This window comes from Oenanthe melanoleuca, chromosome 1, assembly GCF_029582105.1.
Source record: "Oenanthe melanoleuca isolate GR-GAL-2019-014 chromosome 1, OMel1.0, whole genome shotgun sequence".
Taxonomy (NCBI): Eukaryota; Metazoa; Chordata; class Aves; order Passeriformes; family Muscicapidae; genus Oenanthe; species Oenanthe melanoleuca.
This window is the reverse complement of record NC_079333.1, coordinates 32,542,285-32,555,684: the sequence shown is the minus strand read 5'-3', so window position 1 is coordinate 32,555,684 and position 13,400 is coordinate 32,542,285. Positions and strand designations below refer to the sequence as shown.

Below are 13,400 nucleotides of genomic sequence, written 5' to 3'. Positions count from 1 at the left end.
ACAGTGATATAATTATAGTTTACCACCCATCGAAAAAACCCCTACATTATATACATTATTCAAAGCTTTGTAAGGGAACCTTTTTTTTTTTTTTTTTTTACTGAACTATGAAAAATACACCAAACTTAATTAAAAGAAAGCACCTTTAGCAACAGTGCTTAAACACTCCTTAAATTCTCTCCCAAACTTTTCTTGCACCATTGACAGATTCACAGACTTAATCTGTTTATCTCATGTTCTCTACGTTTTACTTGGAGTTTTACAGACAGTTTAAGCCCCCACAGCCCTACCTTTCTTGCAGTGATGCTGGTGCAGAGCTTGCCTTTCAGGTGTTTTACATGAATCATTCTGAGTTAGAAAGCTTGCTGTCAGCTCTTACAGGCTTCCCTCTCTTCCAGATAGAAGAAGAGAGAGAGAGGGAGAGAGAAAGAGATTCAGAAGGGGAAAGATATGTAAAATGAAAGCTCTGGCCAAAGAGAGAGGAAAATCAATGCTCCTATTCACTGGAAAAAAAAAAAAATACAGCCAACTGGACTGTTGACAGCAACAAGAGGAAATGTCTAGACACCCATACATTACAATTCACCTTTTCAACACACTGGACAGCACAATCTCCCCTGGGTGCTTTGCTGAGGATCTCTCATTCTCACTCAGAGCTAAAATATGTTTTTAATAAAATAAGTTTTTCAAGAAAATAAAAGAGTATTTAAGAGTCATCTCTCTTCCATAAATTACTGAGGTTATAACCCTAATATTCCCGTGATTGTTGGAGCAGTGAGACGCTCGCTAAATGACACACATTATTTTGCCAAAATGAGGTCACTGCTACCAAAGTTACAAAATCCATAGTGAATCAGATATGTGGTCAGAGAGCAATCAACCCTCCCCCAACTATTAAAGTCCTGGTGGATACAGCATCTTAAAGAGAAAGTCTCCAGAGCACTTAAAACTGTGTCTAAGGCTTTAACTCACTCTGAGCAAACGCTTGTGCACAAAACAAACTTGATTTGTGTTTACAGCTGTGCTAGAACCTGCAGGCTTTCTCCCTATTGAGGTTTAGTCCAGCAGCCAAACAGGCAAGTTTATTAAACTATAGATTACATGAAACAGGGAACCTCCAAACATCCTTGAAGTAAGACCCAATTAAATGTCTCCTTAAGAGGAAATTAAGCCACTAATATGGTGTAACATAAGCCACCCTTGTGCTCTAAGCATTATCAGTTAAAAGTGAATTCAGTCAACTCTAAAATCAGCAGATATTTTAACACTTGGGTGTAAAGCACTCAACAGTTTGTTCTCTTCTAATTGATAGATTCAAGCTGATTTAGCAAGGTGCAAAGCATCTCATACATATAATTACCTTGGCTGTAAAATTTCATCTCAGACTTGAAACTGGCATATGGAGATGTATTTTGAAATTGGTCTCCAAGTGCATGATCTGTAAATGCTTCTACTTGCAACTCTACTCTTGTGAGATGATCCCAGTGAATTCATGATCCTATTTAAAGTTTATTTGAAAAACAGAGGCTTTCAACCCTTGGGGATGCTTACATGAATGTTACTCACCCAGCTCCCTCAGTGTACCAAAAACCTTCCTCTTGCACTCCTCCAGTTTTTGCCTGTCACCTCCTTCCATTAAATATGACAATGAGCATTTAACAGGCCAAGATTTGCACATGTGTTCCTCAAGCTTAATACATAATTGAACAGTTTGCTCCCTAAAATACTGCCACCTACTTGTTACCCCCATAATCTCACATAACCCCAACAGGAGGAAGACAGGCTTTTGGGGATGCAGACCCCAACTTCAAACTTCCACAGGCTGATTTTGGTTGCCAGGGTTCCTGGTCACAGCTTCTAACACACAATGACTGGCAACAGATGACTGTCAATGGGTCTCCAGTGTTTCTTCAAAGATCCAGTCCCTTATTTCCATTAACACCCCATCCCAGACCCCCAAAAGAGGCTGAGCTTCTTAATTTTGTGTCTCCAACTAGGTACATTTTCCATTCTTCTTTTCCTCCCCAAGAATAAGATTTTCAAATCCTTAGCACTATTTCGCCCTTCATTAGAACCACCTCCTTTTGCTCTAATTTCTGGAGGTCATATCACTGCTTAGTTCTATTTTTTCCTCTGTTCTTCCAGCCTTCCTATTATATGTACATATGATCCTGACTGAAATCTACTATAGAAAGGCTTGACCCAGAACCAAAAAAATTGAGGAGCAGCCATCTGGGGTGAAAAGACATGGTTTATAGTTGCTCATAATCAACTTAGATGGTAAAAAATAACCTCTGTGATGAGCTCTGACTCTTGGGAAGCCTTAATATAGGAAGAATAACAACTATTTCCCACTGTGACACCAGTGGCTCTGTGGATCACTGTGTGAAAACCATCTGCCCAGCTGACTGCTTCTTTCTCTAATTTTACCTAGGTATCTGTTTTTAAGTCATGCAAAAACCAACAATATGAGGTGAGTGGGTAAAATGGGATGGTCTTTTAATGCAGTTTACACCAGACAATTTAATGCTCCTTTCTGGCATTAAAGTCTTCATTGTATCCAGGTACTTCCACTTGGATAACCAAAGCAGAAGGTTTAATTAGGCCACTATAATTAGAACCAGAGCCTGCAACATCCTGCTGCATTCAGTATTTGTAAAAGCAAGCTCCTGTAAAAGCTAAAATCATTAGAAAATATTCTGATTTTTTTAAAATCTTTCATTATGCACCTTCTTAAACACTTCTTAAATTCTTTTGAAACCCAAATACTATAGAGCAAAAACTGTAAAAAAAAAATAGATTGCTAAAAAAAATTAAAAAGCATAACTGGTTTATTTTCTTTTATTCAAAGAGTAGAGATTATTAAAAACAAGAACACTGCATCTTTGAGTTTTGGAATAGACACTAAGAAAGGAGGCATCTAACCAGACTGTTAACATTGAATTAGTAATGTCAGCATCTTGAAAAATTTAACCAGTGACTAGAGCTCTGTGCACCTACACAGAGAACACGTGAACACACACATGCTCTTAAAAATATAGAGAAAGATTTATTTACTCCTAATGTATCTTAAATTGTATATTATGGAGTACTTGTTGATGGTATTACATTCCCAGTTTATATTCTCTTTCTTCTTTTCAGGTTCTATATTGCATCCAAATAAGCTACAAATAAATACTTTCCTGATTACATCTTCCAAGAGAGGAATTGATGGAGTTGGCAAATTATGTCTTTACAAGCAGAGCTCACTTATACCACTTGAATCCAGTTCCTGTGGATCCCAGCTGGTTACTCAGTGGGTTAACATCAGGATTCAAGTGATCTAAGTTTGTGCTACAATGGAAAATCTCATGAGATAGTTTCTTTATGAAGGCTGCTTCGTGGTACACTAAAAATGAAAAATAAAAAAAAAAAAAAAAAAGAGGGAGAGAAACTACTAATCTTGTAGATCCTGAATATGTAGTTAAAAGCTGGATTACAGATGAAATGTCAGAACAAATCCTTCTTCATCCAGAAAGAGAAGTTAATACAAATTTCAGAAAGCGCGTTCTGTATACCGTAGTCACTCGGAATTTTAATGTAGTTCCCAGGCTGAATCAGAAGCCCAGGAGTCCTGGTGTTAATTTAAAGATCACCAAATTAGCAATTCTTCCCCTCCTAACTGCAGGAGCCCTAAGAGCAGCAGCTCTGCAACTGGCCTGAGGCCCAGGAGAGTCTCAGACAGAAGCTGTAACACGAATCATTCCCTTCACCCGTGCATGGCAAATTTCACTGCTATTTAGCACAATCAATGTTGGAGTCCTGACCAATTTCTCCAGCTGGTAGTATTTCCAATGAGAAGAAAGAGACAATTTTCTTTTTTGTAGGGCAGCAGGCCTTGCCTCTCAAAGCCCTGAAGGTAGATGGTAAAATAGGCACAGGGAGAAGGGAAAGATGGACAGGCAGCTCCACTCCTTCACCACAAGGTCTGTGCACCCAGGTGGCCACAGTGGCCTCAGGCTCAACAGCCACTGAATAATAGTTTCTGCTTCACAGCTGTGGAGGGGAATCCCTCTCTTCTTACTTCAAGTATATTCCCACCTTACCACCCCTTCATGTAGTATGAGGAAGCTCGCACCACTTTAGCCAAGCAACTGCCCCAGAAGAAAAATCAAAAAATCCACTTCTGAGACAGTGCAACCTCTCCAGCAGTCTCATTGCCACATGCTCACCAGTTTGGGGGCCTGTGAGAAGGCAGTATGGCAAGCTGGGAACACAATATGACTTGGAGAATTGTAGGACATGCACTTTCACCATCACAGAGTGTGGGAAAGAAGTCTTTGATCCATCCTACAGCTGTGAAGATCCTTGGACAAGCTAGCCTTTCAAAAGCCCTGCAACCTTCATTAGTTTAAAACTTATGCCTCATGTTTTTTCTTTCTGTTACTTCCTATACAAATCCACAATTTTTTCCTTGTTTCACACAAATCCCTTACTCCCATCCAAATGAAACAGAAATGCTTCAGTTACAAATGCTCTGCTGGCTTTATGCAGGCTGGGATGCTCTGCCACAGAATCACATGGTACTCAAGGGTGGTATGTCCAGAAGTGGTTCTCAATTCTCAAGATTAATGATGAATGAAGAATTAATTTTCATCCTTGAGCATTCTGCCAGGGGAAGCAAATCTAACCACCAATTGATCACCAGCAACTGAAAAGCTCTGGCACATAGGTTCAAACATGTAGCCACTCTTAAATAGCTAGGTGTCACTGCCATGGCAGCCACTAACACTCAAGCACACTCACTCGAAAAAGAAATCAGACAAAATGATGCTTTCAAGTGAACTGGCACACTAAACCACAAGTTCCTGGAAACAAAACCAAAACATCTGCTATCTGCTATCCCATGGTACTGAGAACTGAACAAAACACCACTCACAGCTCTGAATGTCTTAGAGTTTGGCAATGGAGTTGCCAATTTTCAGAGTTTCCACTAAGGTACACTTTGTACACGAACAGCATGAAAATGTACTGAATAGAATTGCTGATGGAGAAACATCCAGTCCAGGGTTTGCAGTGACTCTAAGTAGGAGGACAGTGCATTGTTCACCTGGGCATGCATAACAGAAAACAAGTTGTGAAATGGAGAAGAGATTAACTACATCCCATGATTTTCACAACATCCTTGTGGACACAACGTATTTAGGGCGTGTATCAAACTTTTCATAACTCCTTGCTTTGGAGAAATAAAATATTACATAAATATAAGGACAAATTTCAATGAGTATATATGTTCTCGTATTTCAACTATCAAGTACCACCACGCTACCATATGGTATAAAAGTTTTTTCTGATTGGGAAATTGGGAACAAAGCAACAAAGAAACTCAGAAAATCATGTTAGAAAATTAGATCTTTAGATTTTTAAAATTTAATTAACAGAGAAATTGATCTAGAAAGGGAAATAAAGCTCGTGGAAAAGCTTTAGACAAGAGGAAAAATCCACAAGTTTCTAGTGTTGGAAACAATTTTTGCTGAAGTCTACAAGGTACCACACAAGCACACTTGCTCAGGTAATGTCTCTTTTCTTTTCATCGTTTCCAGCTTGCTTACTTTGAAAGAAAACTTAATAAGTTTCACTTCAAAAAGGAAAAATACACAATGACACCAGGGCTGAAAGTCTACATAATGATATCTAAGCCCAAGGGAATTGTTCCAGCCAAGTTATGAACCTATGAAAATAATGGAGATACTATAATGAAACACTTATGGCTTTGCTGTCATATGCAGCAAGACAGGGAAGTGCAACACAGATCCTTACCACAGCCATGAAGTAATGCTATTCAGCAGAGTTTTATTATAGGTATCATTAGGCTGCCCATACAAAAATCATCGCTTTTCTGGCATTCAAATTCTTCCATACTGACTCCAGACCAAAAAGAAACTACAACACACACTAAGAGACTGAAAACACCTGGAATAAAACCTATGAACTGCACAACAAATTGAATTTCAAAAATAGACTGAAATGAAACCACCTCGAGATCAGCAAATCTGTAGAACCATCACAAGATGAACCAGACTTGTACATAAAAATCAAAATTAAATCCTGCCTAGGTCAGCATAGAATACCCAGGGCTACCAATATACCACAATAAATTGCAGCCGTAAGGATCATTCATATGTGATAATGGACATGCAGCCATTGAGCAGAAATTAAAAAATCCAGAAGCTCAAATTCAGTATGTCCTACATATTTCACCTCCAGCAAAAATTCACTAAACAAGGATTTAATTCTCCATCACAAAAAAAGAGTGGACAATACCTTTGTCTTCATGTCTACCACATAGTTTTCAAAAGTCAGCTTCTCCTTGTTGTGTTCACCACGCTGGCCAGATCCTTCTGATCCATTGGAAGCTGCAGGCTAAAGAGCAGGGTAGAAAAAAAACACAAATAAAGTAGCTGAGAAATGTGCTTTAATTCAATTACATTTAAACATAAAGATTAGCATGCACACACAAAAGGGAAGCCTGAATTCAGATAAGTATCAGGTGGCTTATACAGAAGATTTTCACCTCAATGTTTTTTCATGCAAAACTTTCTGCATTTGATCCTATAGGCACTTTCATGGAAGTCTAAGAAAATCTTAATAGGCTGAATCTGCAAGATGATGTTATCAGAATCTCTGTGTGACTTCAGAAGGCTTTCAAGGTGCTCTGCAGCTCTCAGCAACAGAACATAAAGATAAGGAAGGAAAACAGTGCTCTGGCAAAAAGCCCTGCTGACCGTGATGGGACTATCATCTGGAGTAGCTGAAGGAATATATATCTCCATACAGCAACAAACAAATTATCTGGTTTGTTTTCTTACTTCTAATTCATTACATTCTCCTAAGTGAACCATTTTTTAAAAGGTTTCATGCTTGACTACCAACCTTATGTGTAAATCTTTTAAATTCAAATGTATTTTTTGTTACTTTTCCTTCATTTATACAGATTTCAATCTTACATTGCTTACACAAAACCCTCACAAAAACACACAGTATTTCTTCAAATAATATCTTTGGCAGAAGACACAGTAAATGGCTATATTTGTTTTTTCAATTTTCCTGATGGAAATCTAATATATTACTCTAGATTTTACATTAAGACAGTAAATATTACAAATGACATCTCTGTTTACAATGCTCTGCCGTGCAATAATGTGCTTGAAGAGTCAGCCTTTGAATGAAACGTGATTAGTGCCTCTAACTCAGATCTCAAAACATTTCTGAGCACTCTGCAAAAGTGCAAACAGGAAAGCAGGGAGGATTCCAGCAGAGTTCAGTGTCTGTGGGTGCCCAGCATCACAAGCACCCTGAGTGAATTAGACCCATCCTGTTACAGCCTGTGCAGCAGGAGTGCAGTCAACTTTAACACAACAGGCAAGGAATTGTAGCATTTTGAGCAGAGCAGCCTTTGCCAGCACAACTTAGAAACAACAAGCCAGTGCCACAGAAACAGCCAAATCACACTTGCATGTGCAAACGTTCTCTCCTCTGATCCTAGGTTGTTTATTTAGGGCTCTGTCCAGCAAAAGACTGAGTGCTGGCCCCAACCCAGCCAACTACTTAGGCACGTGCTTCTTGCTTCACTGGAACCAATGGATGAGCCTTGTGCTCCAGTAAAAACTGTAAAAAAGGTTGGATCAGACCCAGCAGTCTGCACTACATGGGGCTAAGCACACAGGACTCCACAAGTCCTCCCTGAGGTTACAGCTGCCCTCACATGGGAACCACTCGTTCCCTTGGCTGGTTTCTAGTCACCAAGGAGTGTTGAATATCCCCCATTTATAATCAGGAAGGGAGTAAGGGACAGAAAGACAATGAGGCAAAAATTTTCAAGGACAGCAGGAAACTGAACCCAGGTCTTGCCTCAGAGCCTACAAAAAATCCAAGCAACTCCCTAAATATTTCTTTCAGGAAGAGAAAATTAGTGTTGTGAGGAATGCATGCATAACATTTTTATTCCATCTTTGCTTTTTTTTAATACCTGACATAAATGTTTTTGATTGTTATTATTTACAGGCAACAATATAAACTCTTCAAATCAATACACTATTTATTTGCTCTAATCATCAAGATCTAAAGGATCCTGATCCTAAAGGAGCTCAGTCCCTGCAACTTTTCTAAAGGGGTTTGACAAGCTTCAGCAGAAACTTCTATGGTAACATTTATCAAATGAGTGCAGCTGCAAAACGGGATAAGAAACTTACTTTGTTTATATTTCATGTGTTTTTTTCTCAAATTTTTCACCATTAGTTGGCTCCAATATTTTGAAAGAACATAAAACAATGTCATAAGATTCTATGAAATGTTTCCATTGTTTTCCTTAGGGAAATGGGTCACAAATTCATTGTAAAGAGCAGAAAATCAAGGACATTAGGGGGGTTCAAACAGCTCAAGCAAGAGTGATTGTAATAAATCTGGAACATCTCTCTGTTCCAGTGCATTAAGGTTCACTAATCATTAGCCAAATAATATATGGTTCCCCAACCTAAACAAAGCATACATTAGAAATCCATCTGAACACCAAAAGATATTTAATTCTGCGTCATGAAATAAATAGGACTGCATAATCCAAGAGACAGAAAGTGTACTTGCTGTGCATTTTGACAGATTTATTAAAAAACAACAATCTTGGATTTGAGTCTTCTCTTATTCTTGATTACATACAACCCTCTCTTTGGAGGCCAACAAAAAGTCTATCCTGCTTAGAATTGTTTGTATTGTTTATAGCCAAAAGGAAGTGTTTCAGCAACACCTCATTATTCCCGAGCCATGGCCAGGAGATGCAGGACTGGCAGCCCCACCATGACACACCACAAATGCAGTGGACAACGTGCACCATGCTCACACATCCTTGCAGGAGGTTCTGGAAATAATGACTTCAAGCTTGAACCACAATTACTGACAAAACTATAGACTTTTTATCACACCCCTGCATCTAGAGGGCTGGTAGCTGGAACAACTCTATCTTCCTCCTCACAAAAGAAAGCATGACCTTATTCTCTTCAAATTGCTCAGAGAAACAGAAGAGATTTCACAAGCAAATGTTGCCATTTGGGTCTGAGACCAAAACTTCACCTGGTAACTTGACTCACATGGTTAGTAACCATGAGCCTTGCAGATCACACTAAAGCAACCTTCTAATTTTGCACAATAATTACCACTAATCTATTTAGATTATAATTAGCAGATACTATTTAGACGATAATCTCTTCAACACATTTCTTTCATTATGCAAACTCACAGTATTATTTAAATATTTATTAATAAAACTGTAGCCACATTACCTGCCTTGCTAATTTTAACAGTGCTTAGTGAAGCTTATCTGTGCTTATAACACATCTTGCAGGTAGCTGTTTAGGACAGGCACAATTGACACAATCAACTGGCAACAAAACTCTGGCTGATTATTTTTTGCCAAAGTACACAGATATGAGTTAGGAAAGACCAGTCACCAGTTCCACTTTCAGCAGGCAACAGGTTCCAGTTCATGTTTGAGCCAGCAAACAAACAGAAGGAGCATCTGCCCTCACAGGCAATTATGGCATATGGGATTTCCATGAGTTTCTATGGGAGGTCCTCCTACAGCAGCCAAACCATGTAATGGTGGATGAATTCCCCAGTCTAGTATAAGAATTTATAGGATTTCCAGAATTTATATCGGATATATCAATAGGAGGAATGCATAACTATCCCAAATAGTTACCACATGTTTATTTCTTGGAGGGAAGCCCAACACTGAGAATATAAAAAATATTTAAAAAAAAAAAAACAGGAAATATACATGCAAACTTTATTCTGCTCTTCCATGTTCTAGGATATTGCTTCCAGGACTTTGAGTTTATTTGCACACCTGGAATATTCTCTAGGACATATGTGGCTAGAAAAGGCTGATCATGAGAGCTTGTCAATAAATGCCTGCTTGCCCCAAGTGATTTGTATCAGGAGAGGAAAGGAATAAAAAGCCCAGTGATTTGTTAGCTTTTGGATATCTGTCAGAAAATCTATCATCCTGGTAACCAAATGCTCCCAGAAACATATAGTGCTGAGAAATACTGCCTTTATTTAATTACCTTTTCTAGAGCAAGCATATTTTAAAATCATTAGAACATCTAAAAAGCTACATTTCAACATAATATATGCTGGAATTATCAATTTTACAGGACATTGATGTAAATTAATTCATTCAGCAGCTATGCTGGAGTAGGAAGCAACCTGAGCTGAACTGAGATGCTCAGCAGGATGCACACACCTGTGTGCCAGGTACAGCCAACCTGCTCTCACTCTGCTCAAGCTGTGTGTGAGCCAGAACTGGACCTAAGTCAAGTTCATCCTTTACAACGTGCCAGCAACAGCACGAACACCTTCTGTGCCTGTGATCTGTCCTCCAGCTCTGCACCTTTCTGCCATACTTACACTGAGTTGACAGCTCTCTAAACATGCTGTCAGCATCACTGGACCACAAAAAAAAAAAAAAAAAAAAAAAAAAAAAAAAAAAAAGTTGTAAGAGTTGTACATATTGGACGGACTGTGGGAGACAAAGCATCATTGAGGGTTTGATGAGTTTTTTTCCTGAAATGCCATGCAGAGAAATAATTCTAGAGACCATAAGATGTGCTTTGCTGGTCCTATTTCTATGCCTCTTTTATTCCTTATTGCACAAATAAATGTCATTCAACAAATTTTTTGACAGGGTATGACTTTCAATATCACTGAAAACTCAGACAATCCCAGAGCAGGCCATGTTAGAAACTAAAATCAGAAATATAATCCCACAGAAGTTAAGCAGTTTAATTTTCCTCAGCTGGGCCTAAATTTCAATCCAGAAATAATACAGCAGAGCTTTCTTTTCTAATTCATTTTTTTTAACTCCCTATAGAAAGGCATAGTTTTGTGTCAAATGATTTAGATGTCAGAAAGGATTTTATTTCCATTTCAGAGTTTCTTGTTCACTTTTTGATTACATCAAGGTTTGCTCCACATCACATTGCATTAGCTCAGACTTTGCAGCTGTCTTAAGTCAGGGTGATGTTGTAGAGCCCTGTAAGAATGTCCTTCAGTCCCTTCTGCACCAGTCTTCCCAATATGACCAGTAAATGTGAATGAAGAAAAATACACATTTGAGCATGGATCCTACTGTACAAATCACATCACAAGTGTTTTAATTTTTTTTAAGTTACTGTGTTTGAAAGTGAGCATAAATATTACAGTAATATTTAGTTTGCCCTGGGATTTTTATGATTTCACTTTAACTAATATGGATTCAACCTTTCAGAAAATTTTATGACAGCCTTAAAGAGTGTTACAGCTCAGGAACAATTATCTGGCTGTGGACTTGTGTCTCAGAAAGGTCAGGATCTGATTTAATGCTGCTCCACCCTCCTGAGAGCAAATCTTGCTCTCAGCATGTTTCTGGATGTCAGAATGTCACTGGTGAACTTTGCATTTGCTCGTCCCCAGTACAGATTTGACCATTCATCCAAAAGCTCTCATCCAAGCCATCAGTAACTGGAGTAGTCACTTTTGCTGGACCAGCAAAGATGTGATCTCCCTCACTATCCCTATCACACAATTACCTACTGCGCTGTACTGGCAAGACAACTGGCTTTCCAGGCAGGAAAGGGAATTCAGGCAGGGAGGAGGCACTAGCTCGTGCATCAGCTTTTCTCCTCCCTGACAGGGCTCAGATCAAGCTGGCTGGAGTCAGCTGGCCCCACAAACTCAAGCCTGGTGACCAACCAGAAGACAGACACAGGATTCATTTTGCTGATCCAGGCTCTGTCTCAGTGTCAATTGTCATAGAATCATAGAATGGTTTGGTTGGAAGGGAGCTTTAAAGATCACCTGTTTCAATGCCTCTGCCATGGGCAGACACACCTTCCACTAGATCAGACTGCTCAGAGTCCCAGCCAGCCTGACTTTGAATGTTTCCAGAGGTGGGTCATCCACCACTTCTCTGAAGAACCTGTTCCAGTCTTTCACCACCCTCATTGTAAAAAACCAAATTTTCTTATATATAAATCTAAATCTACCCTCCTTTAGTTTAAAACCATTGCCCCTTGTCCTATCACTACATGCTCCACAAAAATGTTTGTGCCCATCTTTCTTATAAGTTCATTTTAGGTACTGGAAGGTGCTCTAAGGTCTCCCAGGAGCCCTCTCTTCTCCAGGTTGAAAATTCCAGCTGTCTCAGCCTGACTCCATAGGAGAGATGCCCCAACCCTATGGTCATCTTTGTACCCATCCTCTGGACTCACTCCAACAGGCCACATCTTTCCTACATTGTGATCTGGATGCAATATTCCAGAAGGGGTCTCAGGAGAGAGAAGTAAGGGGACAGAAAAGAGAAGAGCTGGTGCAGAGCTTTATTTTCTAGCTGGGAGACAAATCAAGGCACTCGTGCATCCCCTCTCCCAGAGTCACTAAGGTCACACAAGGGTGGATTCTGCCATGTGTGATGATTTGTACAGCAGGAAGGGAAGCGAGCAGGCACTGTGCAGCCACCAGAGCCCCTGCAAACACAAGCCTTGAGAGGGCTGTTGCTCAAGCAGTCACCCCTGCTGAGACCTGGCACACTGAATAGCAGTGGTTGGCAGGATCTGATGTGGTAAAGAGAAAAAACGAGAATAAAAACCATCACAAAGATGACCTCTGCTGCAAGGATGAAGAGAGAAAAAATCCACAGGTCAGATGCATGAAAATGACACTCAAAGAAGGAGACTGGACAGACTGGTTGCTGTTTTCAGGCAAAGACACAACCCAGCTGTAGCTCCATGCCAGGCAGATATCTGCCCACAAGAAAGGGAGACAATTAACTTATGAATTGCTGATGGGGTATTTTCCAAAACATTCCTGGTAGCAGTGTTTTTAAACTCCATAGGGCAAATTTAGACACCTCTGAACGTGAGAATGAATGAGATTAAAGCATTAAATAAATGCATTTTCCTCAGCTCACTGGGATCTGAGGCAGATCATTATCCTCATTCCTTTACCTTTCAGCTATCAGCCAGCACTTTGTTGGGCATAAAGGAGATAAAACATGAAGAGTAATTTGGGATATTAAAGATCTATTTCTTTCAAATAAAGCAGAAGCTATTACTGAACTCTTTATGAAGGCTGCAGGAAAAGGACTAGAAAAATTAAAAGGCTGAACATAATTAATGAATGCTCATTTAGAATTCACTATCATAAAGTATCTTGGAAGCAAAACCTACAGCTGAGGACGGCAGGCTGTATGCAGAAAGAGGCTCTGGAAGGAGCTCCATGTGCACTGTATCAAACTGAGGAGAAAGCCAGAGGGCTGTGGTTGCTGGGAGATCCCCTCAGGCATGGGGGAATGACACCTGCCAAGGGGCCCTGCAAGCAGAAAGGTCACC

At 39.6% G+C, this 13,400-nt stretch overlaps 1 protein-coding gene across 1 annotated transcript in view; it reads right to left on the bottom strand.

Annotated features, from left to right (window-relative positions):
• The window catches only part of DLG2 (discs large MAGUK scaffold protein 2), a 963,673-nt gene that overhangs the window by 813,009 nt on the left and 137,264 nt on the right, over positions 1-13,400 (bottom strand). Inside the window, exon 5 of the mRNA XM_056503649.1 lies at positions 6,304-6,402. Within this exon, the coding sequence (XP_056359624.1) occupies positions 6,304-6,402 (99 nt within the window). The remainder of the gene's footprint in view (positions 1-6,303; positions 6,403-13,400) is intronic.